The following is a 24,358-nucleotide window of genomic DNA, read 5'->3' as shown; positions in this document are numbered from 1 at the left end:
GCTAGAATAGCCATTCCAGGCGGAGAAAGCGCTTCACTTGGGACGGCATAAAGACAATGCTCTTTTTCTAAGATTCAATAAATTAAGTTATGCGATTGTTGTGGTGTAAAGGTCATCTGGTTCCCTGGAGCTAGCTACGCGTACTTGAGTGTGACATGGTTCCCCAGGCTTCTCGGGCAAGACTCTGTCAATTCTAAGCTTCGCCAACGGAGCTGTATATCTTAGTCGCCGCTCGATATCCTCAACGTTGTAGAATAGAATATGAAGCCCGTGATTGGTCCTACGCAAGGGCAGGTCTGTTTCATCCAATGGGATGCGGCGTGGTTCTGAGGAAACCCTAGTACCCGGTGGGCAAGGAAACAGCGCTTCCAAGAAGTGAATGCTACGGTTTATCGGCGACGACAGCGGCTTCAGGGTCCCTTGGTAGACCAAGGCAAATCAAAATACCGTCTGGAGTTATACACACACGTGAGACCTGGCTAGAGAGCAGATATCTCAGCAGCCCTCGGGCGTCTGACGAAGCCTTGCTCTTCACCACTTCCCGTCACCATATTTAGTAACACAATGGATCAAACGCAACCTGAACACTTCCCCAGTCGATCATTCGAGACAGACGATAGCAATTATTCACTTCATAGAGAACCACCCACTACCGTCAATACCGTTTCAAAAGCAATTATCAGCCCAATCATCAACTGACATATTTATAGCCTGCATTTCGCAACGTCACCACTGCAGGAATAATTGTCCGCCGCAGTTCCTGCAGACCTCGCCGCCCGAGGACAATTTCAATCCTTCCTCGTGCCAGGGGGAATGTAGCACTCTGAACAAGTTCCGTTGGAAATGTCGTATCTGAATACCGATTCCGAGTCCCCGAGCATCACCTCCTGGCAGAGGCGCCAGACGGTGGCTGCTCGGGGTGGACTGCGCCGGTATCCGACTCGCAGAGTCAACCTGATTAAGGGAAGGGTCCTGAGCGTCGATTACCCGGTACCAAGCGCGATTCTGAACTCGGTTGAGCCGGTCTATCGTGACCCAGAACGGTCTGGTTCCGACTCGGAGGAGTTCACTCACTTGAGATGTACGTAATGGTCTCCCATCGAACTTGGTTCTGGTATTAACTGACGCTATCTGTAGATACAGCTGCTACTTGTGACCCCGACGACTTCACCCTCCGCAATGGCTACAACCTCCGGGCGTCAATGTATCATCGGTACACCGAACTCCTCATAGCGATCACGTACTACAACGAAGACAAGATCCTTACGGCGCGAACACTCCACGGAGTGATGCAGAATATCCGGGACATAGTCAACTTGAAGAAAACCCAGTTCTGGAACAAAGGAGGACCTGCGTGGCAGAAAATCGTGGTTTGCCTGATCTTCGACGGGATCAGTCCCTGCGATAAAGAGACCCTCGATCTTCTGGCTACTGTTGGGATCTATCAGGATGGAATCATGAAGCACGATATCGACGGCAAGGAGACTATGGCACATATTGTGAGTAAATTTCATGATGACTGCAGCGCGGTCTCGTTGACTTTGAATTCTAGTTCGAATATACCACGCAGTTATCAATCACGCCTTCGCTCCAGTTAGTCCGTCCTCACCGCGGCGAACGGACGAACCCCCCACCGGTCCAAATGATCTTCTGCCTGAAGCAGAAAAACAGCAAGAAGATCAACTCCCATCGATGGTTATTCAATGCCTTCGGACGCATCCTCAACCCAGAGATATGCATCCTCATTGACGCAGGCACCAAGCCGGGACACAAATCCCTCCTTGCACTCTGGGAAGCATTCTATAACAACGAACACCTCGGCGGAGCATGCGGCGAAATCCATGCCCTGCTTGGAGCGCGCTGGGAAAAGCTCTTAAATCCGCTTGTCGCTGCTCAGAACTTCGAGTACAAGATATCGAATATCCTCGATAAACCGCTTGAGAGCGCGTTTGGATACGTGAGTGTCTTGCCTGGGGCATTCTCGGCGTACCGGTACAGGGCTATTATGGGAAGACCGTTAGAGCAGTATTTCCACGGAGATCATACACTGTCGAAAAGACTGGGGAAGAAAGGGATCGAAGGGATGAATATCTTCAAGAAGAATATGTTTCTGGCCGAGGATCGCATTTTATGCTTTGAACTTGTTGCGAAGGCTGGGTCGAAGTGGACACTGAGTTATGTGAAAGCCTCGAAAGGGGAGACTGATGTGCCAGAGGGTAAGAGCCTGATCCAAAATGCCTACGGAGCACTAATATGGGATACTGTAGCACCTCCCGAGTTCCTTAGCCAAAGGCGTCGATGGCTCAATGGGTCATTTGCTGCAAGTTTGTACTCGGTCATGCACTTCGCGCGGATATACAGGAGTGGCCATAATATTGTTCGCTTATTTGTTTTGCATGTGCAGCTACTCTACAATGTTTGCCAGCTAATTATGACCTGGTTCTCTCTTGGTACGTCTCTTCCCTTTCGCTGAATATCGGCTAACCTGTATAGCATCGTACTGGCTCACCACATCTGTGATCATGGACATCGTTGGAACACCAAGCGCGACGAACAAGTACAAAGGCTGGCCGTTTGGGGGTGACGTATCGCCAATCTTCAACAACGTCGTCAAAGTTCTCTACCTGGTGTTTCTGATGCATCAGTTCTTTCTTGCTCTCGGAAACCGACCTAAAGGGTATGCCCACCTTCGCTCCCTGTATCACGCTAACAATCTTTAGATCGCAATTCGCTTACATCCTCTCCTTCCTCTACTTCTCCCTGGTGCAAATCTACATCCTCGTCCTCTCGTTCTACCTCGTCGCCCAAGCCTTTAGCGGCGGCAACATCGACCTCAACTTCGACGACGGCGTCAGCGGCTTCGTAACTTCTTTCTTCACCTCAACCACAGGCCTCGTACTCATAGCCCTCGCCTCCACTTACGGAACCTACCTCGTCGGAAGCATCCTCTACTGTGACCCATGGCACCTGATCACATCCTCCTGGGCATACTTCATCGGCATGCCCTCGACAATCAACATCCTGAACGTCTACGCCTTCTGCAACTGGCACGATGTATCCTGGGGCACGAAGGGCTCTGACAACGCTGCATCTTCCCTCCCCTCTGCGCAGACAAAGCACTCCGACACCACGAAGGGCAGTTTCGTCGAAGAACTTGACAAGCCACAGGCTGATATCGATACTGAGTTTGAGCTAACGGTGCGTCGGGCGCTCGCGTCGTGGAAGGAACCCGTGGAGAAGAAGAAAGTCGACCTCGACGACTCGTATAAGACGTTCCGCACGAACCTGGTGCTCTGCTGGGCGTTGAGTAACTCGCTTCTGGCGCTGTTCATCAATAATGCCAGTGTGCGGAATTTGTGCTTGACAGTATGTGGTCAGCAACTCTTGATTTTGCGTGGTTTATACTAACTCAGTTGTCTATTACACAGACCGAGTCGACGGTGCGCACAGCGTGGTACTTCAAGGCGCTATTGTGGGCTACGTCGAGCTTGTCTATTTTCCGGTTTGCGGGGGCGCTGTGGTTTTTGGCGAAGACGGGGGTGCTGTGTTGTTTTTCAAGACGGTAGAGCTACCCTAGATATGGCTTTCGTCCTCGTTTGATGTCGATTAATTCATCTTGTGGTGGGCTATTATCTTGGTGGATCTCTCGAGCCGCGCCCTAACAGGTTCCCTTCACGGTTCGGATCCCCTTCTGACGAACATTTCAATCGCTTCGTCTTCCACGTCACTGCCCGGATTCTTCGGATTCCGATGTTTAAAGGACTAAACCGAGTAAGCTGGAACAAAGGGCCCAGAAATCAATTTCAGTCGTGAGTGAACTTTATTGGCTTTCCAATTCGTACATCTTCTATTGTATAACAATCCAGCTATCGAACGACGCTGCAACTCTACTACTCCATGTGGTGTTATTTGCTGGATACTTAAGAATGATACACGGAAATCGGGGCCCCTCGAGTCCTCATTCGCCGCGCCTGATACCAGCATTTGCCTACCAACCACTTATACTGATCTATCTAGATTTCGCCAAAATCCAGGACAGCATGATTCCCTTTCTCGACGACCCCTCCAAAGCAGCCAGGACAACGGCTTCCACCCCGTTGACGGTGTAGGACCGCACCTTCTTCGGAATGATATTGACAGGGTCAGGACACTGGATGTATGCCCATCAATACATCTAAGATTATCAGATCAAGCTCCGTTCTTCGAATTGGACAGGCCTAGACTTTGACTTCGAAATATCGACCCTAGACTTCTCCAACCACGCCATCATGACCAACATGCGCTCAGTCAAGCCGCTGGAGACGGCTATCTCGATTCTGGACACTCGGGTCTCCGCTCCATGATAAGTATAGGCACCTCTGGGGATCAACGGAAAACCGTAGCCTATTTGCACTGGTACCTTGCCATCCCATTATTTATAAGCCGAAGAAACGGAACCCAACCCTGAGAGGTTGGACTCTGGATCTGTTGGCGGCTTTTGTGTCTTGGTAGGAGAAATTTGATTCCGCAGGATTTTTGCCCGAGTTGGGGGAATTTTGGGTGCATGGGTGAAGGATTCAGATTTCTTTTTGGTGGGCCGTCATCTTTGCTGCATGGGTTCTCCGTACAACGCCTCAGGATCTCTCAAGCTTCAACATAAGGGCAAAACTTGAAGGCTGACAACATATTCGGATTAATACCAGGTGTTCCCGACCAGACTACATCGATGGCAAGCGCAATCTGCCTGCTTCTTTGAACAAAGCACTGGAAGGATCTCGTATTTTGATCACGTTTTCTGTCGATCTATGAGATTGTCTGCTGTGACGCCGAGGCTGGGCTCGGCATCGGGGCGTCTTCGCCTCCTCTTTCCTGGCTTGACTCGGGCCCTGAGGTCGCTCACTCTGCAGCTCAGTCTTGAAGGAGCACAATCAGCTCACGCCACTCAACATTCATCGCAAACGCCCCCATGGTAACCCCCCTCAGCGACTTCGCCTTCGCCTCAAGCGAGACAGACATTCAATACCCAACACACTGGCAAAGGTGGCCCTGTACCCCGCCAAACGCCTGCGCGCACGACTCCGACATTGAGTGGGTGTATTACTGCAACCAGAACGACAGCAGGTGCTGGTCCAGCCCGATAGAATGCGCGAACGATGACGCTTCCTAGCCGCCGAGTTGAGATGAAGGTTGTATTCTTTCTGACTAGCGAGATAACTTTAGAAACGGATATGCGCCAGAGAGGCCAGAGTATGGTTCAAAACGGTAGCTGTACAGGTTTCACATGGGGTTGATATCCATTCTGTGTGTTCGAGTTATTGGATGATCTCCGCGTGTCTCATACGACGCATCGTCAACCTTGGGACACCAACACCCAGCCATGACCACACGATCCCTTTTCAGCGGCGTAGAACCGCTTGGTTGGGTGTTAATTGTTTGAAAAGCAACGGAGAAAGAAAAAGAAAAGAAAAGAAGAGCTAAAAATACTCGAGCTCCGCGCTTCCAGTGTCATCACCCCCCATCCACAACCTGGTGGAGTTACGCGCCGAGTTACAGTAGGCGCCGGGGGTGCTATATCAATAGATGATTTCCCCTCCCCAGTCTGTAGAAGAATCATAAGAAAAGAACCAAATTGTCTTGAACTTAATATATACTCTTTAACACTTAACTATCCACCATACTACTCCCACCACAAAATGCCACTCAACCGCGCGGACTATACAATCGCCTGCATCTGCCCACTCGAAATCGAACAAGCGCCCCTTGTGGCCCTCCTCGACGAAATCCACCATGACAATCCCCTCCCGACAAGCCGCAGCAGAACCACGTACACGCTCGGCCGCATGGGCTTGCACAACATCGTCATCGCGCGCATGCCGGATATGGGGAACAACAGCGCCGCTGTCTGCGGGACGCAAATTCTCAATGACTTTCCGTGTTTGAGGTTTAGTCTCCTTGTTGGGATTGGGGGTGGGGTTCCCGATCCTGAGAAGGGGATTGATATTCGACTTGGGGATGTGGTTGTTAGTAAACCCCAAGGAACGCTTGGGGGCGTTGTGCAGTTTGACCGGGGAAAGAGGACTTCAAGCTCCCCGGGAGGGTTTGAGAGGACCGGGTGGCTATCTCGGCCACCTAATGTGCTGTTGGCGACGGTTAAGAGGTTGGAGGCGTTGCATTACCGGGAGGGGAGTCGGATCCCCAAGATCCTGGGCGAGATGCTGAGGCGGTATCCGGGGATGCAGAGGGGCGGGTATGTCTACCAGGGGAGCGAGAACGACCGACTGTTCCAGTGTAGGTATGAGCATGTTGGCAGGGGCGATTGTCAGCGCTGTGACCCCCGGGAAACAGTGCGACGGGACCGCAGAGTGAATTCTGCCCCCGTTATTCATCACGGAATTATTGGGTCTTCAAATGCCGTCATCAAGGACGGTGCTTTGAGGGAGCGGTTGAAGAAAGAAGTGGGCATTATATGTGTGGATATGGAGGGGGCTGGGTTGATGGATAGTTTCCCCTGCCTTGTTATCCGCGGGGTCAGTGATTATGCGGACTCGCATAAGAATGACCGCTGGCAGCCGTACGCTGCTGCTGCAGCAGCAGCGTACGCGAAGGAGTTGCTTGCTTTGGTTCCGCTGCTGTCGCAGACGGCGAAGAGCAGCTCTGGCTGGCGATGAGAGCAGAGGATTCGCACTGGAAATGTTTGGAAACTAGGTCAACCGGGCTGTCACTGGGGATGTGGTGGGGGGTGATTTTGTTTCTGTAAGTCAATAGGCGGTAATACTTCTCGGAGAGGGATTTGGGAGTTTTTCGGACAGGCAATGACATGTCTTCAACATTTGGCAAGAAATTACGGTAACCAACGTGACTACGCACGAGTCGGTGTGATGAACCGCGGATCGACCTATTGAGGGTAGGGAACAACATCCCTGCCCGATGCAGGTGCTGGCGCCAAATAGTGTCGACAAGGCTGCGCGCTCGGGTCGCTGCCAGGCGTTCCCCACGTCCAATCGATGCCAGCAACACATAACGCAGTGAAACGATGGGGATGGCGAAAAATGTCGGCGGCAGGGGATCCTCTCCCGTGCCTTAACGAGCACTTCCTGTTTCCGTCAAAACGTTCCTCCCGCTACTCACCTCTGTTCCGACGCGGCCGCCCTTGAAAGAGGTTCCATCGCAGCTGCTTCGTGTGCCCCGCCCGTGAAAGCTTCCAGAACAGTCCACACCACCCGTCTGAATCTGAAAAATGGCCGAGTCCGAAGCTGAGAGTGCGGTGCAAGGAGGAGCCAAGAAGCGGATAAGGGCGAATTCAAGTGCGGAGGACGAGCAACAGAACAGAATACGGCTCCAGGTGGTGCGGCCGGGGTGGGAACCCAGCCAGGATGTGAATACTTTTGGCCAGGACGTCCGTGGGACTCCGGGAATAACGTCTGCGGGAGGAGCTGGCCAGGACAAGCCTTTTATCAGACTCTCTTTCGAAACAAAGGAAACGGCAGGCTCTTCCTTAGACCCCCGACTTTGGTGACACGACGGGGCTCATCTGGTGGAAACGACTACCTTGTGCGGTTCGAGTCCGAGGGAATCAATATCAGTGACTACTTGCGTGAAAACCATTCCCTTGCATTCGTTGTTTATCGGAACTACGTCCCAGTGCAGGGCAACGGCAGTCCCCTCCTCATCTTCGAGTCAGAATCGCTCTTATTCATCTCAAACGCCTTGATTGAAGCAGGTATGGAGTACTTGACCAAACAGCCTGATTTCCAGTTGCTTTTCCCAGATTTCGATCTCAGAACAGAGATCCGAGCGCCATATCTGTTCTGGTATAGCTTTCGGTCCTCATACCAGACTACCTTGAGTAGCCTCTCCACCCATCATCAACCCCTCATGGGCGCGTTCGCAGACTGGATCACCAATGCGAAAGAATGGGAATATTCAAGGGTGGATGCTCTGCTTTCGAAAGGAACCATAACCCCTGAGTACATGAGCTACCTCGTGAAGCCAGGCAACGTTGTTGTTCGAAAGGACGGAAGTTTCCAGGCTTACTTGGCTACCTCTTGGGTGAAGGAAGAGCCTGCACCTCTGCAAGGACACCCCGTAGCACAGAATAACAATAGATTCTGGGGCGTGACAGCCTGGTCATACGAGATTGACGGAACCTTCTACCGCAAGGGTACCACCTTGAAATTCGGAGTTAATGCCAAAAATCCTCCAGAGGAGTTGGACTTGAAGGACTCGGGTGTAACTCCGCTGAAATACACGAGCCCCGAAGTCCAGCGACGCCTCCGGGAACGGGGTAATACGTACTGGCAGTTCCGTGAGAAGAAGCTTGTCTCTTATGGTGGTAACGCCGCCTTTGGTCATCTTGGTAATGTTAGAACCTGGGTGTTATCTGGGGTGCTGGAAGAAGCTAACTTGGTGGCATAGAATAGAGCGAGATACGTGATAGATTTTAAAACGCACAGGTCGCTTTATCAGCGTGAGCAGCATGTCGATATCGAGACGGCAAAGGTGTCTCTTGCAGGGTTCGACCCTGATGTTTGCCTGCCGGTCCCACATGTGTATCTCTTCCCACCAACCATCCCCGGGTTCGATCTCTCCGGGAAAAAATGGGGTAATGGGCTCTTCTCTTGGACAAAGGCGCATAATCTAACGGTTACAGTCCAATTGGAAGTCGACAGGATCCAGGATATTTGCTGGAATAAGAGCGCATTCGAAAACCTTGTTCTCGAAGAAGAGACCAAAGAACTTCTGCGCGCAACGGTGACCGGCCAACACGAAGTTGACAGCGGAGCAGACCTGATTAGCGGCAAAGGAAAGGGCCTGACAATTCTGTTGCATGGAGGCCCTGGAACTGGAAAGACATATACAGCAGAAAGCCTGGCTGAGTTAGTCGAAAGCCCCTGTACCGGATAACCAGCTCAGATATTGGCATGGAGCCCGAAAAGGCAGAACAATGCCTGACATCTGCCCTCCAGTTGGCTAAAATCTGGGGCTGCATTATTCTTCTGGACGACGCCGATGTCCTTTTACAGGAGCGTTCGACGTCAGACAAGAAATATAACGCCCTGGTGGCCGTCTTCCTCCGTTTCCTCGACTACCACGACCGAATCATAATCCTTACTACAAACCGTGTTGGAACCATCGACGAGGCATTCAAATCACGAATCCAGGTAGCCCTTCATTGCCCTAATCAGACCCGCTCGCAGCGCCACAAGATCTGGCGGAACTTCCTCAACCACCTCAAGAGATTTGATCAAAGTGACGTCGATTTCGACGATATCGAGTGCTATTTGAGCGAGCTCGCCGAGATAAGCATGACCGGACGCCAGATCCGTAATGCCATCACGGCCGCTCGCCGATTGGCGAAATCCCGGGGTAGAAAGATGACGAACACGGAGCTGAAGCATGTCATTAACGTGACGGCAAAGTTTGATACATACTTGACGAGCGTCAAGGAGGGTCTTACGGATGATGATATTGCAAGGGAGTCTGGTCTCCGGTGAGCTTCCGTAAGAATACAGTAGAAATATCGTACCATTCACCTGGTAGCATGGATGACTCGAGAACTTCCTGAGATGGGGAATTTCTTGTCACAGCAACGACGGTGGCTGAATCCTCATCGCACTGACCGGCTTGCATGGATGAACAAGTCATGTAGCTAAACGATGCCCACTATTTCTCTCGTGCAAGCACCTCACCAATCAACCGCGCAGCCTACTCAATATTTCCTGAATTCAGCCCTGCAATAGATATCCGCGAGTTTTATGCCATGTATGCGGAGTTCATCTACGAATTTGTCGGGCTGTTGGCAAACAAAGCACTGTATGGGTATAGCGAACCTTTCAATATCTTCACCACCCTGGACGAGAGGCTTAAGAATCCAAATATCCCAGGCCGCCGAATGAGATGATCCCAATATCCGATTGCTATACTAGTCAATATAAACAGCTCGAAGATAACCCCGCGAGATGGAGCGATCCGGTTCCGGAGATTGTTTGCGATGTTGCAAGCTTTTCTAATCAGTCCTCTTCTCTCTCCTACGTCAATTGGCGGAGGTGTCTCGGCGGTATATTTATGAAAGTACCTTATCCCGTAGATCCTGATACCCCTCCCCAAAAACTAGTTCCGCTGTCTTCTCTCGGAACCCCTTCAACCCGACAATAGGAAGATATTCATGCTGGAGCCCCTATCTACGAAAACCCATGGGCTCTCCAGAACGGGGGGGGGCGGGGGGACCCAGGGTTGACCGTTGTCGTCTCGGTACATCCCTTGCCCGAGATTTACTTTCCGACGAGATGGGTCTGCGATGTATTCGGCTGTCAGGGCGAAGTGGCGTCTGGTGGGAGCCAGGGGGCGGAGAAGATTGATGTGGCTTTTTGGAGTCATTGTAATTACAGCCTACGAATAGAGGTGCTTTAGTTGCCGAATTTGAGGGTAGCGACCAGTTATAGATATCGTTGGACATCGGGCATGACGTCCGAGAGATCGAGGGAGGGCCACCGAGTTTGGCTGAGGTCGGGGATTTGGGGCGAAGGGAGGATTGGAGACTCCTCGAAGGCCAATAAGTTGGGTGGGTCGGTAATTATTTGGAGGTGGATAAGTGTGTAGAATTTGGTTTCATCTTCATCTTCACTCTGTCAACAACTTCAGGAGTTGATCTCAGTTCGGAGTTAGGGTTAGCTTTCTTGGGTTAGGGTTCCGGCGCACGGCCATCGAAGCGCGGTTCGTCTGTCGACTTGTTGACTGACTTGTAGAGGAACAAGCGATAAATCTCCAAAAAATATATGATATGTTGACGAGCTCGAGCAAGGAGAAGATTCAATGCCGTCGTCTGCGGGATCCGCTGTCTGAAGTTGAAAGCAAGGTGGAGCCCTTTTATGAATTTTAACGACATGTACTTCACGCGGTGGTTTAGTTATCTCGACTGTTCGCTTGATACTGGGATATTGTCACCCGACGACCGTGGCGTACACACCAGAAGCCCGAGACTACGATGAGAAACAGTGCAGATGTTTGTTTGAAGGGGGGAGGGTTTCCAGATGACAATGTTTCCCGTTAGCTCAGGGCCTGAGAGGAGGCTACCACCTAGGGTTGTGAATTTGAAGGGGCAGATTGCGTGGATGAAGCCGTCGAGAGGGCGGATTGGGGTTAGGTGTTTGGTCAAAATGAGGTTGAGGCCTGCTTTCACTGGGGAGATATATGGGAATGAACAGAAATCATGAAACTCGGGTGGCATTCTTCAAGATTCTGATAGCCTCCTTTTGCCGTTTGTGCTCTCTATACCTAGTAGTCACTCCAATGCACCCCGAAATTACCAATTGCTACTGACATTCCGTCCACATCAATCACGTCTAGGAAACCCACTATTTATTCGCCTTGATATACTCCGCGATATTCGGACGGGCCTCAATCGCCTTCTCAAGTTTGACAAGCGGCTCTGGAAGTGGGGACTAAATCACGTATCAGCATCAATGTATTCCTCTCGTATACAGTTTAGCAAAGGGGGTACCGGAAGAGTCCCAATCCTCCGCTCGTTGTCAATAGATTGATATACCGCAAAATCGGCATACGTAATCTTCTCGCCGAGGAGGTACGGGCCTTCGCGCTCGGCGTAGTACTGCGCGAGCAGGTTATAATACTTCGGGACGACCTCATTCTTGTACTCCTCTGTTGCGCCCTTGAGGTTGGCGACAAATTTGAACTGGTAACGCATGAGTCAGAGAAGAATCTGAAACAGAAGACGAGTTTTATTCGGCCGGGGAGCGGGGGGGAACGCACCCGCCAATCGATGTGAATATCCGAGACAGCGTCGACAATGTACTTCTCCCAGTTTGTCTCGCCGTCATACCCGCCTACTTCGCGGGCGAAGTATCGGAGGATTGGGATGTGCTGTCCACAAATTAGGTACGTCCCTCTTCTGTTACAAGGGTTGAGATGACGGACCTGAGTAAGGACCTCCCCCTGGTACTCGATTGAGGGGAGGAGGCCGGTCCTCGTGAGACCTTGCTCCTGCAGCTTCTTGCTGGTCGCTGGCCAGGTGTGGTCCCAGGCGTAGCGGTTGTCTTCAATTTCGAATCCCGCGTCTTTCAAGAAGAGGCTAGATTCCATCAGGTCCATGTTGTTGTTGGGTCAGGACCTTCGTCACTTACTTGACAACCTCCCCGCGGCCGAGTCGGCCGATGGCGAGGTAGTGGTAGACGACTTTGCCAGCCATTGCGGTTTCTTTTTCAGATATATGATTTGTGATATTCCCAGGATATGAATAGCATCCAACGAGCTACAGGACTTGCATCTGCTTGTTTTTTCTGCTGAAATCATTCTGCTGTCACTGATGCGGGGCATCGATGGTATGCTGACAAATCAGTCTCTCGTCTTCCTCTCCAAAACCCGACGACAGATCCCAGGTCCCATTGCCAAATCCCGATGTTTGACAAGTGGGTCGCGAGATGGTGCAGAAGTTCAGATCTCGACCATCTGGCTGTCTTGATCATGAATCATCTGCGGCGCGATAAGCTTTATTGAAGAAAGGCTTGGGCTGAGGACGACCATACAAAGCAGACCTTGTTCTTCTCGAGTCTCACTTGTCTGATCTACCGTCTCCTGACCTCGAGTTTGATGGGTTGCCATGATCAGGTAAGAGCAGGGCGTACGCTGCCACCGGCTGCATCCGATATGAGACTGTTCCGTCGATATATCCTGACCTTCATCATGTAACGCTTGCAAAGAGAGAGAGACCATGTTCCCGCTCAGCCAGCCGCTGATGTGGCCAGGGTTCTGGATGGAGTGTGAATTATTCATGTTCTCTGGGGCTGGCTGGCTGTTAGCCTCGCTTGGGAAGATCATAAATCTCAGATAAATCAAATTTTCGGAGCCGGCGTTCGTCTTCTCGGAGGCGCGGTCCCAGATACCCACCTTGACTCGGCCACCAGCACCCTCACTGCTGGACGGATGCTAGCTGGCGCGAGCTGCAGGGGACCAAGCGCCTCCCAATACAAATACATACTATCCCGCCTGGCTCTACACTGTGGAAGAGGCGGAGGAATAAGCTCAAAGAATAACCTCGACGCTATTGCTGATGCCCACTATCATCTTGAGTCACAGTATTCATTCTATAAGACCTTGTCGTTATTCGCCATGTCTCACACGCTCTGGTCACGGGACGAGGAGCTTCCAGCCTCTGCCCGCGCCGCCAGCGATCTAAAATTTAGGCTCCCGAATGATCCTCGACTGTATATCAATGACGGCGGTTAGAGCCCTTGGGAAGACCTCTATCCGATCAAGTTATTGAGCCCAGTCACATTCACTGAGGTGATGGTTTTCGCGTACTGTAGGGGCTATGGCCACGTTAAGAATCTTGATACAGTACGGAGTACATGCTGTACGCTATCCTGGGCGAGGAGGAACGCAACGTGCAGAGGGATGATATTCTGAGGGATATCAGGCCTGGTTTCTGAGCAGCTTTGCTTCCTCACACGCGGCCTCCGCAGATCGACCAAAGTTCATGGATTCCAGGCTTCGTGACCGTCTCGTTGTGGAGGCTCAAATCGATCTCTCATAGAGGATCTAGGTCGCCTTTCTGGGCCTCAGGCTGCTCAGGCAGACAAAAGAGGGGGAAAATAAGAAAAAGAAAAAGAAAATATAAAGAAAGATGACGCTGCAATGAGGCTGTATGTAGTCCATGCAGGTTCAACAAAGGTTTGCCTCCCCTCTCTTCCCATCGATTATTCTTGCAAGGGCTATTTCATCCCCTAGAGCTGGCCACGCGTACTTGGTTCCAGGCTTTCCCGGCAAGAGAGCCATTGTTGTGTGGCTCGACCTGAAAAAAATAGGTGTTATATGCAGGATAAAGTTGCGGCTTCCCCGGGAGGTCCTCTCTCTTCCCACTCTTTTTCCTGCTCTACTTTCGCATCCCTTCATCTCTTTCTCCCACATTGTTGAATCGACCGTCTCACTTTGCCTGGGGCCAACATGAGCTGCAACAATCTGTCATACCTGGCATGGGGGATTTACTGGACTCTGCTTACAGAAGAACCAAGAGGAGAAGCATCAAAAGGAGAAGAGACTAAACATGTCGACCGCATCATGCGATGCATTCATGGAGTTGGTGAAATACCCCGTCGTTCATATCGGACCCGATGAGCTTAATGAGCTCAAGGTCGACATCAATGTTATCCGGCTACATGATATCACTTGCAGCAACACAGGGGATGCTGAATCGAACTTCTTCCTTCCACTCTCTAATGATGCCATCTCGTCCAGGCACAAATTGAACCTAGAGTCCCCCTAGGTTGCAGAGAAATACGCTCAATTGAACGACATGACTGATGGCAAATTCCCCGAGTTGATCGAAGCTGGATGTTTTAGCAAGTATATGCAGATAAGATCCTTGATTTATCGACTTGTGTGGGAAACAGAGGTAGCTCCTAGAAAGGGAACAAAGGAGAATTCAAGACCCCTGAGGGTAGTGACAGGCTGTAGAAATTCTGGGCAAGCCATCGGGATGATTTGCAACGAGTACTAAGGCTTATCATATATTGTATAGATTCGCTTTTGCGCAACAATTATCTCCCCACCTGAAAATTCACTCCTACCCTGAGTGGGAGCCCACTGCCCGCTGGCTTAAGAGCGGCTATCCACTATCAAATTATGCATGTATAATGCAAGCAATGGTGATCCCAAACACCTACTCCATGCTGAACTCCTTACGATTATTGCTGCAATTTCGACTCGCCTTATGGATGATACGCTCAAAGAGTATCTTGTTATTCCAGTAAGTGGACTTAACCTTTATCCCCCTGATATTCTTGTATCTAATCAGCTGCTAAACTCGCTCTCTCACCCAAGGTTATGCTCATCTCCTTCATGGCACCCCTCTGCGGAAGGATCCTCCTTGCTCACTTTGACGGCCGCACGCTAATTATTCAAAAGTCCGACCTTCTCCTATGCTCCTCGACTTTTCCAGGTACATCGGGAGCGATATCAACCCCGAGGCGAACACATCAACGTTCGTTAATTAGTAGGGTGGTAGTAATGGAATTCAGGAGTGAATATGAGCTACAAGTAGAAGGCAGAGGTCCAGAGCAAGTACGAAGTTAATGTTTCAGCGTATCATTAACACGCCTCACCCCATCCATCATCCTGGCAACCGTCACAGCCTCCCTCAACGCCCTCACCACATGGCCCCTCACCCCAGCCTCCTCCATCACCATCAACCCCCCAATCGTACACCCCTCCGGCGACGTCCCCTGATCATTCAAGAGGGCCGGGTGCACGCCACTCTGGAGCATACTTACCGTTCCTTGCATCGCCTGGAAGATCATCGTGTGCGCCATATTTCTGGGAACACCAACAGCGATCGCGGCGTCGATCATCGCGTCGACAATAACGGCGAACATAGCGGGAGTTGAACCCGCCACGGCAGTTGTTGCGTCCATGAGGCTAGGCGCGACCTGGTTCGATCTCGATTACTGTGAGCGATTGGGATACAAGGGCTGCGATGTTCGGCAGCGTGCGGATGACGAATGCTCGATCTGATGGTGCATCGCTGCCATTGCCTCCACTTTTTGTGCTGTACAGTGTCTCTTCGATTTTCTAGCGTGTCCACCCTGCTGCGACGCTGACGAGCAGTTTACCGGCCAGTGCATCGCGGAGACCGGGCTGCATCAGTCTGTCTCGATAATGCTGGGGTCGAGAGCGAGGATGATAACGTTGGAGTCCTGTACAGCTTTGACGTTATCAGCAATGGAGACAGTAAGATTGCTGAATCCATCAAATTGGCTTGTCAAGCGTTGCTCCGAGGATGTGCTCTGGACGCAGGCGATGTACCGTGTGAAGAGCGGTTCATCGCTTGTGAGGCCCTTGAGGATTGCGGTTCCCAGGTTGCCTAGATTTATTAGAGAGTGTATCGAATGCGATGGTTGAACGAACCTCAGCCGAGGATGCAGAGTGTAGAGTTGGACATTTTAAACCTTTCTAGATTCATTCTCAGGTCATTTGTGGTTCCTTGAGATACTCTCAGTTGGTTGAACCCTCAATGAACTTATCGGCGATGCAGCCGACCGATTTCGGGCATGATTCGTACTGGACGACCCACCCCTAACCCTAAGCCCAACCACGAGTAACAGGCAACTAGCTTGCCGTACAATTCTCTTGCTATAATATGCGACAATTCAAGTCTTCAGAGGAGTTCCGGAAGCCTCAAATAGCTTCACTTCTGAGCTTTCCTCAAGCCAGGCCCGGGGCTCTGGGGGCGTTGCCGATTGTTGATGGCCAGTGTCCACGGTGGTCAGGGGCTATACTTATTTAAGATTAGCGGGTTTCTGTTCCTTTAGTTCTGGGAAATGTATACAGCATACCTAAATGGATCAACGATCGTTCTCACTAAGGCAATTCTCCAAGCTGGTATTACGAAGCTTTACTTTTGGAAACATTTATTCTGGTCCGAAGTAGCGGGCTACCTGGACTTGCACTCCAAGCCAATGGCAATTGAATCATGATCACGCTCCCACAGATGAATATCCCCACGCTACGTGTTTCCCCTAACACTGTTGTTGTGGACCCGTGGATTGCAATCCAAAGTACATCCGGATCCTTGTGGTCAGCTCCATCTTCAAGGCTACTTTATTGTTTCTGACCGGGAGGGAATGAGGCACATTCTCGTGGTTCCTGCATGACAACCCGCTGGGCGCCCGAGAGGCTTGGCCTTCCGAGACGCCAAGCTGGGGTCATCAGCGGAGGACATGCACGTGGGTTCCAAGACAGCTACGATTCAACAGCTCTCCTCCGGGAGAACCCCATGAGGAACTTCTCGAACTTCTGTGCGTGGCCGCCCCATACGCCTCTCGGGGTGCCAAGCACCATCACTTGCGACCTTCCGATGGGGCGAGATTTGTCGTGGGATGCACAGAGGGACGCACCGTCCAGAGCTGTGGATAGACGGCATGATGCCGGAGATTTAACCCATGGCTGATCCTTCTTCGCCTTCAAGAATTTTATTCCTTCATGAGTCCCGACGCGTTGCCGATCTCCTATCTTTGAGCCTCCTCGGCGTCCTCTCTTCTGCAGATTGATTCACAATGGCCCCGAAGAGCTTTCAAGTTGCTTGGGCCATTCTGCCCGCCCTCGTGGCCGCCGGTACCCTCCAGGGCAACTCAAACTTTGACTACGACGCTCTCAGTCTCAGAACTGTTGGCGCCCGCAACACTCTGGTACGTTGCTTTTCCAGAGGCGCATGTATCCCGCGTGACACCTTTTGAATCCGTTGACACCCTACCCTGCAGGACTGGCGCGTCTGGCTCGAGCAAAACGGCCATCCCATCTCCTTTTGGCATGACGTCCCTCTGTATCCCGACGAGTGCAACAGGCAGATTGTCAACTTCGTCGTCGAGATCCCACGTTGGGAGGACGGCAAGATTGAGATCAGACGCCAGGAGCCTCTCAACCCCATCTTCCACGACGACCGCAACGGCGCCCCGCGCTACGTCGAGAGCATCTTCCCTCACAAGACGTACCCTTTCCTGTATGGATCTATCCCCCAGACCTGGGAGAGCCCCAACGTCGACCACGACTTCACCAACGAGCCTGGCGACAATGACCCCATCGACCTGTTCGATATTGGCCAGGACCTCGGCTACACTGGTCAAGTGAAGCAGGTCAAGATCCTCGGTGCGATTGCGCCCAACGACGGCGGCGAGACGGACTGGAAGGTCCTGGGCATTGATGTCAATGACCCGATTGCTCCTCTTGTTGACAGTGTGTTTTACCATTCAGATGCATTTTTGGAGACATCTGGGGTACTTGATATCTAATAGCGCATTCTAGACTTCGAGGACGTCGAAAAATATCGTCCTGGCCTGATCAAGTCCTACCGCGACTGGTTTACCGTATGCCCTTCCCCTCCCGACTCCTTTCTGTCAAGAACAATCCCTGACAAAGACCATCGCAGTACTACAAAGTCGCCCGCGGCGACGACCTCATCCCCATTGTTGGCGACTCGTACGTCAACGCCACTTTCGCCACCGCTACCGTTGAGCAGGGTCACCGTTACTGGCTCGATCTTGTCAGGGGTAATGTCGACTCAAACGAGATCAACTACAACCAGACCTCCCGTCCGGACATCCGCCACAGCTTCATTCCCAGTCACGAGGCTACCCGTCGCCTCGGTCTGCCGCCAAAGTCTAATGAGGAATCTGCTGCGCCCAAGCCTGCCCGCTTCGAGCAGTGGTTCTACCTTGACGAGGACTTCCAGCTTATTGAGGAGAACGTCGTGGAAGCGTGAGGGTAGTATATATGGTGGATTTGGTCGCGCGAAGAAGTTTGTCGTTTATAGGATTTTCTGGTCATTTTATATTCTGTAAGGCACATCAAATCGGAATCTCGACAATCCCACAAGGGCAGTTTGGATGCCTTTCAAAAGGCCCGTCTCCTGCGCTCTCATCTTGCACACCGTCTCCACCACCCGGATGGCCCGGTTTCTCTTCGAATAAGCCCTCTCGCTTGACGGCAAAACTGGATACATCCAGAGTTCCCCATTGGTGTTACCTCAGGAGGTCCCTTAAGTATTCTATCCTCGCGGAAAGCTTGAGCCATCTGTTGGGGGAACGAAAGGGTCAGCAGAAGACGAGTAGGTTTTGCCCACGCTGGCCCGGAAAAAGTGTCATCGGTGAATAGAGTTTCGGAACTCTGTTCTCTTGTCCTCGCCCTCCTATCATCGTGCTTATTATCCAAAGTTCCGCCACGCGTAGAGGAGTGCCAGCATGGAACGTTACCGTATTAGAGCAAGAACGGTCCGGCCCATGGCATGGCAGACGACACCACGAGGAGAAGGCGGACCATCAGTTCTGAAAGCCAGGAGCAAGTAAGTGGCATGTGGAATCCTAGTATGTCGGAAAGGTGTCTCAAAGCTTAGCTTGATCGAATGACTCAACACAACAAGGTTTAGTTTACGCTCCCATATCCATCCCCGTAATCACCACAGCCTCCCACAAATTCCCAATATCCATGTCTACTGGTCAACGCATACAATACGCCATAGAAGACAAAGCACACATACACAGGCGATTGCAGCGCAACTTTCTCCCACGACTTCTGCAGCGTCTGTTCTGCGCGCGGAACGGAACATGCCGTGTCAGTTCAGCCGACGAGGCGGACAGCGCAGACGAAATTCCCAGTTATTTAAATTCTCTACTTGAAGACTTCACTATAGCTCTCCATCCAGGATCCCCATTTAGCAGCTTAGTCCGGCCTCACGTTGATGCTGTCTTGCTTTGTGCGTTGGCTATGGTTAAGCGGGGGATATTGGGATGTACTGATCCTGGTACTGCAGACAGAGCAGCACCCAGCCCGAATGTCAGTTTGGAAAAATTATTGAAAATGGTTACTTGGGATTATAAGTTGGTTATTCCCACATTTTCCACATCCGAAGACGATGATCAATTTGAAGATGAAGGCGAGGACGAAAACAACACCGGACAATCCGTGGCGGACTATGTATTCTGGTACGGAGAGGAAGATGAGCTGGAGACGAACTTGATTGTGCTTCGGTCGGAGGATCCAATTGTCGATACGGATGACGAGAAGTACTTGTTACTTCACCGAACAGTTTATAAGTTCTGGATCACCCCGTGGGTTGTTTCGTTTGAATAATGGGAGAAACAGCGACGATACAACACAATCGGCCAAAGGGTGACAATGTCCGAGTAACACATGGGATATTGACGGACGGTTTCACATGGGTGTTTCTGTATATCATTAAGAATAAGGTTATGGCTTCTGGCTCTACCAATCTAGTTTCAGCACAAAACTAACCGTTCTTCTTGACAGTGTTCCTCGATAAGGCTCAATTGGGCCGGGGATCAACAGCAAGTAATTGTGCGCCGAATTTGCGCAATTCTAGATGTGGCCGTCCGAATAAAACTCTTGCGCCTTCGATTAGAGCTCAATGGGTACGAATGGGACCTGACTTCCATTGACGGCGATTATGACACCCGTATTGACGACGCAAACACATTAGCCGCCCTGAACCACTATAAAACGCCCTTCCTCGCCCAGGATCCCTCCTGTCATCTCTCTTCATGCTTTCATATTGTTCATCCTATCTCACTTCCCTGCCCTCTACGTCCACTCAAACGGCCCCTCAACACCACCGGCAACCAAAAATTAATCATGCACTGGTCCACCAGACCCGAAGAGAGGGTGAAGCAGATTGGCCAAGTACTCAAAGACTCCCGAGCTCGAAGCAATTTCAACAATGCTTTTCAACTCGCACAGTCAGAAAGTCAAAAGGAGATGCATGCTGTGGAGAAAGAACGGCAGAAGATCAAGGCAGAAAGAGAAAAGTTGGAGAAACTGAAGCAGAAACTTGACAGGCAGGAACGGGAGCTTGAAAAAGAGAAGCAAGAACTCAGAAGCAGATGCGGAATAAAGCGGGAAAGCGGAACCCCGAGATCCCTACCATTGCAATCACAGATATTCATGCTGGGGAAGTTGAACTCACTTTTGGTTTAAAACGAGATGTATCTCCGGGTATTTGGACCCTTGAATCAAGGGAGAGAAGAACGATCCCTGAACATTTGGGTAAGCTATTGCGTTGAACTTCCCCGAGATTCAAGATCTACCTAATCTGTCCAGGGGCCATCCTCGCTGACTATGCTCTTGCATATGGAGGAAGTCCCGACAAAGAAGCCTTCGCCCGAGCCAGACTCGATGCGATCCTCTGCACGACTCTCGCCGCGAAGAAGCGACAGGAATTCGGACAATGCGGACAGGACAAAGGAATGGGGAAGTGGGCGTCGGTCCAGTCTATAGGGTCATTCAAATCACTGCATTGGGAGACGGAGATGCCTATGAAACTCCCCTGGACATACCTGAAGAAGCCACACATTATCAGTGGCAAGACGGACTATTCATTGTTTTATGTGAACCGTGGCGAGGCTGAGACCAACATGGTTATCGTCGAGGCCAAGAAGCGTGTGAATATTGGCAAGTTTCAAGCCATGGCCTATATGGGTAGGTACATAAATGGCTGCAGAGCTTTTCAAAAGGACTTTTGCTTACTTTGTTCATTTCCAAGCTATGCTGCACCACGCGCGCAAGAAGGCCGGAAGAGCAAATACCACGATCTATGGAATAGCGACGGACAGTTATGACTGGTGCTTTCTCCGCTTTGACCCTCAAGGCAAGGTACGGCCCCAGCGGACATAGCCAGATGTGCGAATATTTGTTTTAACAATAGCAGATTTCGAGCCACGTTTTTGATTGAGCGGAAGTGGAGCAAATTGAGATTATATCCCATCTACACAGAATCATGGAACACGCTGCTGTTTTGTCACCAACACCTACCAACATTCTCGGCACACAGTCCACAATCGAAGAGCAGACCGGTCTGAGACTCCAGGAGTGACAACGAACCTAGTAGAGGTGCAAACAGATCCACCTCGCGCGCACATGGTCCCACTAGGAACTCTCGTTCAACTCTCCCATGCCGAGGCCAAACGCTTCCCCTGTCTTTCTCCTCCAGCCAAATCGATCGGAGAACCCATTTTACATACACGCTCCAAAACTGCCTGTTTCTCCTTTCTTTGCTTCTACTTTAGTCTCACAGTGGACCATTCGTGGCCGCAGCTAAAGGCGAGAGTAGGGCTCTGGTATAGAGAACGGGTGCCCTGGGCATGCTATGTTGCAAAATCCCTCGGGGACGGGTCTAGAAAGAGCAATAGAAACGGAGGAGGATGATTGCAAGAGACTTGGTTGTTTTTCTTTTTCTCCTTGTGCTTTTATTTTGTTTTGATTTGGTTCTTGGTATGTGACTTTAAGAATAGCTGTTTGGACGAAGGGAAAAACGCCTACAAACTCTGTGATGAGGATTAACCATGAATCACCTTGAGGAGCAGGAGGCATTGCTTGGTCCTAGGCTATACCTAGGCGTGTTCTTGCTCGTTACCTTAGATAAGGTACTTCAGAATTAGCAGTCCGCGTCGAGTAATGATGTTTATTAACTCATGCTGTCGGGTTCCTGATCGCTGCTCAGTTATTAGACATATTTAAGCAAACTCAAAGCACAAACAATTCCACCACAAAATCGCTAGCAAGAACACATGCCCCTTCCATAGCAGCTAACCATACCGTCACTACAATCCTCCCTTGAGCACTTATGACTGTCATGTCCGCAGTACATAAGTAGCCACCTTCCGAATCCCCGCCTTCACCCTCGCCACTGGGAGCGTAACTCGGTTACTGGATAACGCCGTCGTTCCCCGGGTCACCTGCCAGACCCTGGATCCGTGCGAAGGCAAAAAGCGAAACTGCTCTTCTTCGTGCCAGTTGGCGTTTGATTAAGCCTCGAATTCGCAGTGTGAGTCAGCCAGTCAAAATTCCGGGACACCATTTCATGCCCGGGCCTTCTTGAAGCCTCTGTGAAGGCATGTTGCTTTGTCAGAGCAAGACGCTCATGAAGCGAAGATCTGCCCGCAACGATGGGCGGAATCCGAAGAAAGGCAGATATGATGAGACCTGTTGGACGATTTTAGGGACTTCAAGCAACCCAGATTCCGTATATACAATGTCTGAAGTTCCAGAATTTCTCGGAGTGCATCATGTCTGAACCAGACGTGCGACATGCATCTTGATGAGGTCGAAGTAAACATTCGGCAGCTGTGGAGCCGCATTTAATGCCTCAGGCAGTGAGATGAAGTGGCGATCCCGTGATGCGCGGCTTCCTCATTTGGAATCTCTCTGGACCGCGTCATTCTTTCTGCAACAAATTCCTCTCAGCATTTCAACCATCATCAAAATAAAAATGGGTGGTGATCTGAACTTGAAGAAGTGAGTCATTTTTTTTTTTTCATTACGCTTATATCGCAACCTGTGAACTAACAGCGCCGAAACAGATCATGGCACCCATCGCTCTTCCGCAACCAGGAGCGCGTCTGGTCGGAGGAGAAACGGGCCCTCGAGGAGCGCAAGCGCATCGACCAGCTCCATCGCGAACGTGAGGAAGAGCGTCAGATCCAGGAACTGCAACGACTGCAAGAAAGCGCCGGCGGAAAGCGACAACTTCACAGGGTTGACTGGATGTACCAGGAGCCATCGAGCGCGTCGGGTCACTATGCGGAGGAAATGGAAGGGTATTTGCTGGGGAAGCGTCGCATAGATGGAATACTTCTGAAGAATGATGAGAGCAAGAAACTTGAGAAGGGCGCTACCGTGGGTGGTGGTGGTAGTGGTGCGCCGCTCCCGCCTGTGATTCATAACACCCGTGATACGATGGTGAAGGTCATGGCGGATCCGTTGCTGGAGATCAAGAAGAGGGAGCAGGCGGCTTACGAGACCATGGTGAAAGAATCTGTCAGACGACGAGAACGCGAACAGGGTCGGGAGCGCGAGCGCGAACGACCTAGGGACCGGGACCGGGACCGTGATCGTGAGAGGAGTCATAGGCGCAGGCGCGACGAGGATTCTCATCGAGATAGTCGCCGGCGGTCTCCGCACCACCGTCACTCTCGATCTCGGTCTCCTATTTCTCCAGAAAGGTCGCATCGAAGTCGGGGAGGCCACCGTGATACCAGGCATCACAGAGATTATGATCGCAGGAGTTATCGAGACCGCAGCGGAGAAGGAGAAGAAAGAGGTGAAAGAGTATATCACTCCAGCAAATATCGCGAGCGTGACGAGCGATACGATCGATCCACACGAAGGTCAGCGTCCCCCCGATACGGTAACCATGATACCGACCGCCGCCGAGCAGAGGATAGAAGGGAAGACAACCGTTACCAGGACCGCCGAGAGGAGAGATACCACCGCAATAGCGAGCGAAGAGATAATCGCGGCCCAAAGGATGGTGACTCGTTCAGCCGAAACCGGGATCGAGCACTCAATGGCTCACGTAGCGGCCAAGGTGCAGACGAGGAGCAGCACGCGAAGGATCTGGAAGAACAGCGCAAGCGCAGACTCGCTGAAATGCAGTCCAACGCACAGGAAATGGAAGACACTCGTCGGGAACGCATCGCCGATGTGACTGCCCAGGAGGAGAAGCAGCGTGAAGAAGACGACAAGCGCCGCTCAGACCGCGGCCAGTTTATGTCTGGTCTTCATCGGCAGCTACAGGAAGATAGCCTTGATGAGCGGATTCGGCGCAGTCGTGGTGGGCTAGCGAAGCTTGAAGAGGATTAACATACCTCCAGTGCTTCATTAACCTTCCTCTTCTATTTATTTCACCTGTATCAATTTTATACTTACCGCTGATTAAGACTGAGAACTATACCCGCGTTATGATCACCATTTACTGGAAATCTGATCTCTCATTTTTGCTCCGGCTATATTGGGTCTGACCCATTACTTGTCTGGAATAATGATGCACGAAATGACATCCTGGTATGACGAGTTCATGCTA

At 51.2% G+C, this 24,358-nt stretch overlaps 12 protein-coding genes across 12 annotated transcripts; 8 read left to right on the top strand and 4 right to left on the bottom strand.

The window, feature by feature from the left end:
* Nucleotides 1–564: 564 nt before the first annotated feature.
* On the top strand, nucleotides 565–3,566 carry BJX67DRAFT_386859 (chitin synthase-domain-containing protein; the record flags this gene model as incomplete). Its single annotated transcript, XM_071034143.1, has 8 exons — nucleotides 565–654; nucleotides 820–1,081; nucleotides 1,138–1,499; nucleotides 1,553–2,216; nucleotides 2,268–2,450; nucleotides 2,494–2,677; nucleotides 2,721–3,366; nucleotides 3,429–3,566. The coding sequence occupies 8 exons, from the start codon at nucleotides 565–567 to the stop codon at nucleotides 3,564–3,566; spliced, it is 2,529 nt and encodes an 842-aa protein (XP_070891474.1).
* A 1,074-nt stretch (nucleotides 3,567–4,640) lies between these two features.
* Nucleotides 4,641–5,382, top strand: BJX67DRAFT_339659 (uncharacterized protein). The gene has a single exon (XM_071027687.1). It carries the CDS (start codon nucleotides 4,946–4,948, stop codon nucleotides 5,144–5,146), a length of 201 nt encoding a protein of 66 aa, XP_070891473.1. The 5' UTR covers nucleotides 4,641–4,945; the 3' UTR covers nucleotides 5,147–5,382.
* A 168-nt stretch (nucleotides 5,383–5,550) lies between these two features.
* Nucleotides 5,551–6,692, top strand: BJX67DRAFT_9983 (purine and uridine phosphorylase). The gene has a single exon (XM_071035721.1). The coding sequence runs from the start codon at nucleotides 5,673–5,675 to the stop codon at nucleotides 6,645–6,647; it is 975 nt and encodes a 324-aa protein (XP_070891472.1). The 5' UTR covers nucleotides 5,551–5,672; the 3' UTR covers nucleotides 6,648–6,692.
* BJX67DRAFT_9984 (uncharacterized protein) lies at nucleotides 6,693–7,107 on the bottom strand. Its single transcript, XM_071035722.1, has one exon. The coding sequence runs from the start codon at nucleotides 6,996–6,998 to the stop codon at nucleotides 6,738–6,740; it is 261 nt and encodes an 86-aa protein (XP_070891471.1). The 5' UTR covers nucleotides 6,999–7,107; the 3' UTR covers nucleotides 6,693–6,737.
* Nucleotides 7,108–7,216: 109 nt separating this feature from the next.
* On the top strand, nucleotides 7,217–9,473 carry BJX67DRAFT_369148 (uncharacterized protein; the record flags this gene model as incomplete). The annotated part of the gene is made up of 5 exons (XM_071030720.1): nucleotides 7,217–7,379; nucleotides 7,421–8,340; nucleotides 8,395–8,581; nucleotides 8,630–8,801; nucleotides 8,861–9,473. The coding sequence occupies 5 exons, from the start codon at nucleotides 7,217–7,219 to the stop codon at nucleotides 9,471–9,473; spliced, it is 2,055 nt and encodes a 684-aa protein (XP_070891470.1).
* Nucleotides 9,474–11,125: 1,652 nt separating this feature from the next.
* On the bottom strand, nucleotides 11,126–12,294 carry BJX67DRAFT_339654 (glutathione S-transferase). The gene is made up of 5 exons (XM_071027686.1): nucleotides 12,120–12,294; nucleotides 11,914–12,067; nucleotides 11,749–11,859; nucleotides 11,480–11,671; nucleotides 11,126–11,420 (listed from the first exon to the last, which is right to left on the bottom strand). Exons 1-5 carry the CDS (start codon nucleotides 12,182–12,184, stop codon nucleotides 11,334–11,336), a joined length of 609 nt encoding a protein of 202 aa, XP_070891469.1. The 5' UTR covers nucleotides 12,185–12,294; the 3' UTR covers nucleotides 11,126–11,333.
* Nucleotides 12,295–13,915: 1,621 nt separating this feature from the next.
* BJX67DRAFT_339651 (uncharacterized protein) lies at nucleotides 13,916–14,284 on the top strand. The gene has a single exon (XM_071027685.1). It carries the CDS (start codon nucleotides 14,039–14,041, stop codon nucleotides 14,255–14,257), a length of 219 nt encoding a protein of 72 aa, XP_070891468.1. The 5' UTR covers nucleotides 13,916–14,038; the 3' UTR covers nucleotides 14,258–14,284.
* A 778-nt stretch (nucleotides 14,285–15,062) lies between these two features.
* On the bottom strand, nucleotides 15,063–15,404 carry BJX67DRAFT_376304 (pyrroline-5-carboxylate reductase; the record flags this gene model as incomplete). Its single annotated transcript, XM_071031851.1, has 1 exon — nucleotides 15,063–15,404. One exon carries the CDS (start codon nucleotides 15,402–15,404, stop codon nucleotides 15,063–15,065), a length of 342 nt encoding a protein of 113 aa, XP_070891467.1.
* Nucleotides 15,405–15,632: 228 nt separating this feature from the next.
* Nucleotides 15,633–16,912, bottom strand: BJX67DRAFT_376303 (uncharacterized protein; the record flags this gene model as incomplete). The annotated part of the gene is made up of 2 exons (XM_071031850.1): nucleotides 15,633–15,853; nucleotides 16,807–16,912. 2 exons carry the CDS (start codon nucleotides 16,910–16,912, stop codon nucleotides 15,633–15,635), a joined length of 327 nt encoding a protein of 108 aa, XP_070891466.1.
* Nucleotides 16,913–17,045: 133 nt separating this feature from the next.
* On the top strand, nucleotides 17,046–18,258 carry BJX67DRAFT_386857 (inorganic pyrophosphatase; the record flags this gene model as incomplete). Its single annotated transcript, XM_071034142.1, has 4 exons — nucleotides 17,046–17,177; nucleotides 17,250–17,721; nucleotides 17,791–17,852; nucleotides 17,915–18,258. The coding sequence occupies 4 exons, from the start codon at nucleotides 17,046–17,048 to the stop codon at nucleotides 18,245–18,247; spliced, it is 999 nt and encodes a 332-aa protein (XP_070891465.1). The 3' UTR covers nucleotides 18,248–18,258.
* A 2,123-nt stretch (nucleotides 18,259–20,381) lies between these two features.
* BJX67DRAFT_376301 (uncharacterized protein) lies at nucleotides 20,382–21,229 on the top strand (the record flags this gene model as incomplete). Its single annotated transcript, XM_071031849.1, has 4 exons — nucleotides 20,382–20,544; nucleotides 20,599–20,976; nucleotides 21,041–21,150; nucleotides 21,206–21,229. The coding sequence occupies 4 exons, from the start codon at nucleotides 20,382–20,384 to the stop codon at nucleotides 21,227–21,229; spliced, it is 675 nt and encodes a 224-aa protein (XP_070891464.1).
* Nucleotides 21,230–22,726: 1,497 nt separating this feature from the next.
* On the top strand, nucleotides 22,727–24,301 carry cwc25 (U2-type spliceosomal complex subunit CWC25). The gene is made up of 2 exons (XM_071035707.1): nucleotides 22,727–22,791; nucleotides 22,857–24,301. The coding sequence occupies exons 1-2, from the start codon at nucleotides 22,766–22,768 to the stop codon at nucleotides 24,136–24,138; spliced, it is 1,308 nt and encodes a 435-aa protein (XP_070891463.1). The 5' UTR covers nucleotides 22,727–22,765; the 3' UTR covers nucleotides 24,139–24,301.
* The last annotated feature ends 57 nt before the right edge of the window (nucleotides 24,302–24,358 follow it).

Source organism: Aspergillus lucknowensis (assembly GCF_044049455.1).
Source record: "Aspergillus lucknowensis strain CBS 449.75 chromosome Unknown BJX67scaffold_1, whole genome shotgun sequence".
Taxonomy (NCBI): Eukaryota; Fungi; Ascomycota; class Eurotiomycetes; order Eurotiales; family Aspergillaceae; genus Aspergillus; species Aspergillus lucknowensis.
This window is presented reverse-complemented; position numbering and strand designations above follow the sequence as displayed.

Coding starts and splice junctions, on each gene's coding strand:
- BJX67DRAFT_9984 (XM_071035722.1), bottom strand. CDS start 6,998: ATGTGTTGCTGGCATCGATTGGACGTGGGGAACGCCTGGCAGCGACCC.
- BJX67DRAFT_339654 (XM_071027686.1), bottom strand. CDS start 12,184: ATGGCTGGCAAAGTCGTCTACCACTACCTCGCCATCGGCCGACTCGGC. Junction 11,860..11,913: donor AGGGGGAGGTCCTTACTCAG/GTCCGTCATCTC, acceptor ATTTGTGGACAG/CACATCCCAATCCTCCGATA. Junction 11,421..11,479: donor GGAGGATTGGGACTCTTCCG/GTACCCCCTTTG, acceptor TACGTGATTTAG/TCCCCACTTCCAGAGCCGCT.
- BJX67DRAFT_339651 (XM_071027685.1), top strand. CDS start 14,039: ATGTCGACCGCATCATGCGATGCATTCATGGAGTTGGTGAAATACCCC.
- BJX67DRAFT_339659 (XM_071027687.1), top strand. CDS start 4,946: ATGGTAACCCCCCTCAGCGACTTCGCCTTCGCCTCAAGCGAGACAGAC.
- BJX67DRAFT_9983 (XM_071035721.1), top strand. CDS start 5,673: ATGCCACTCAACCGCGCGGACTATACAATCGCCTGCATCTGCCCACTC.
- cwc25 (XM_071035707.1), top strand. CDS start 22,766: ATGGGTGGTGATCTGAACTTGAAGAA. Junction 22,792..22,856: donor GGTGATCTGAACTTGAAGAA/GTGAGTCATTTT, acceptor GCGCCGAAACAG/ATCATGGCACCCATCGCTCT.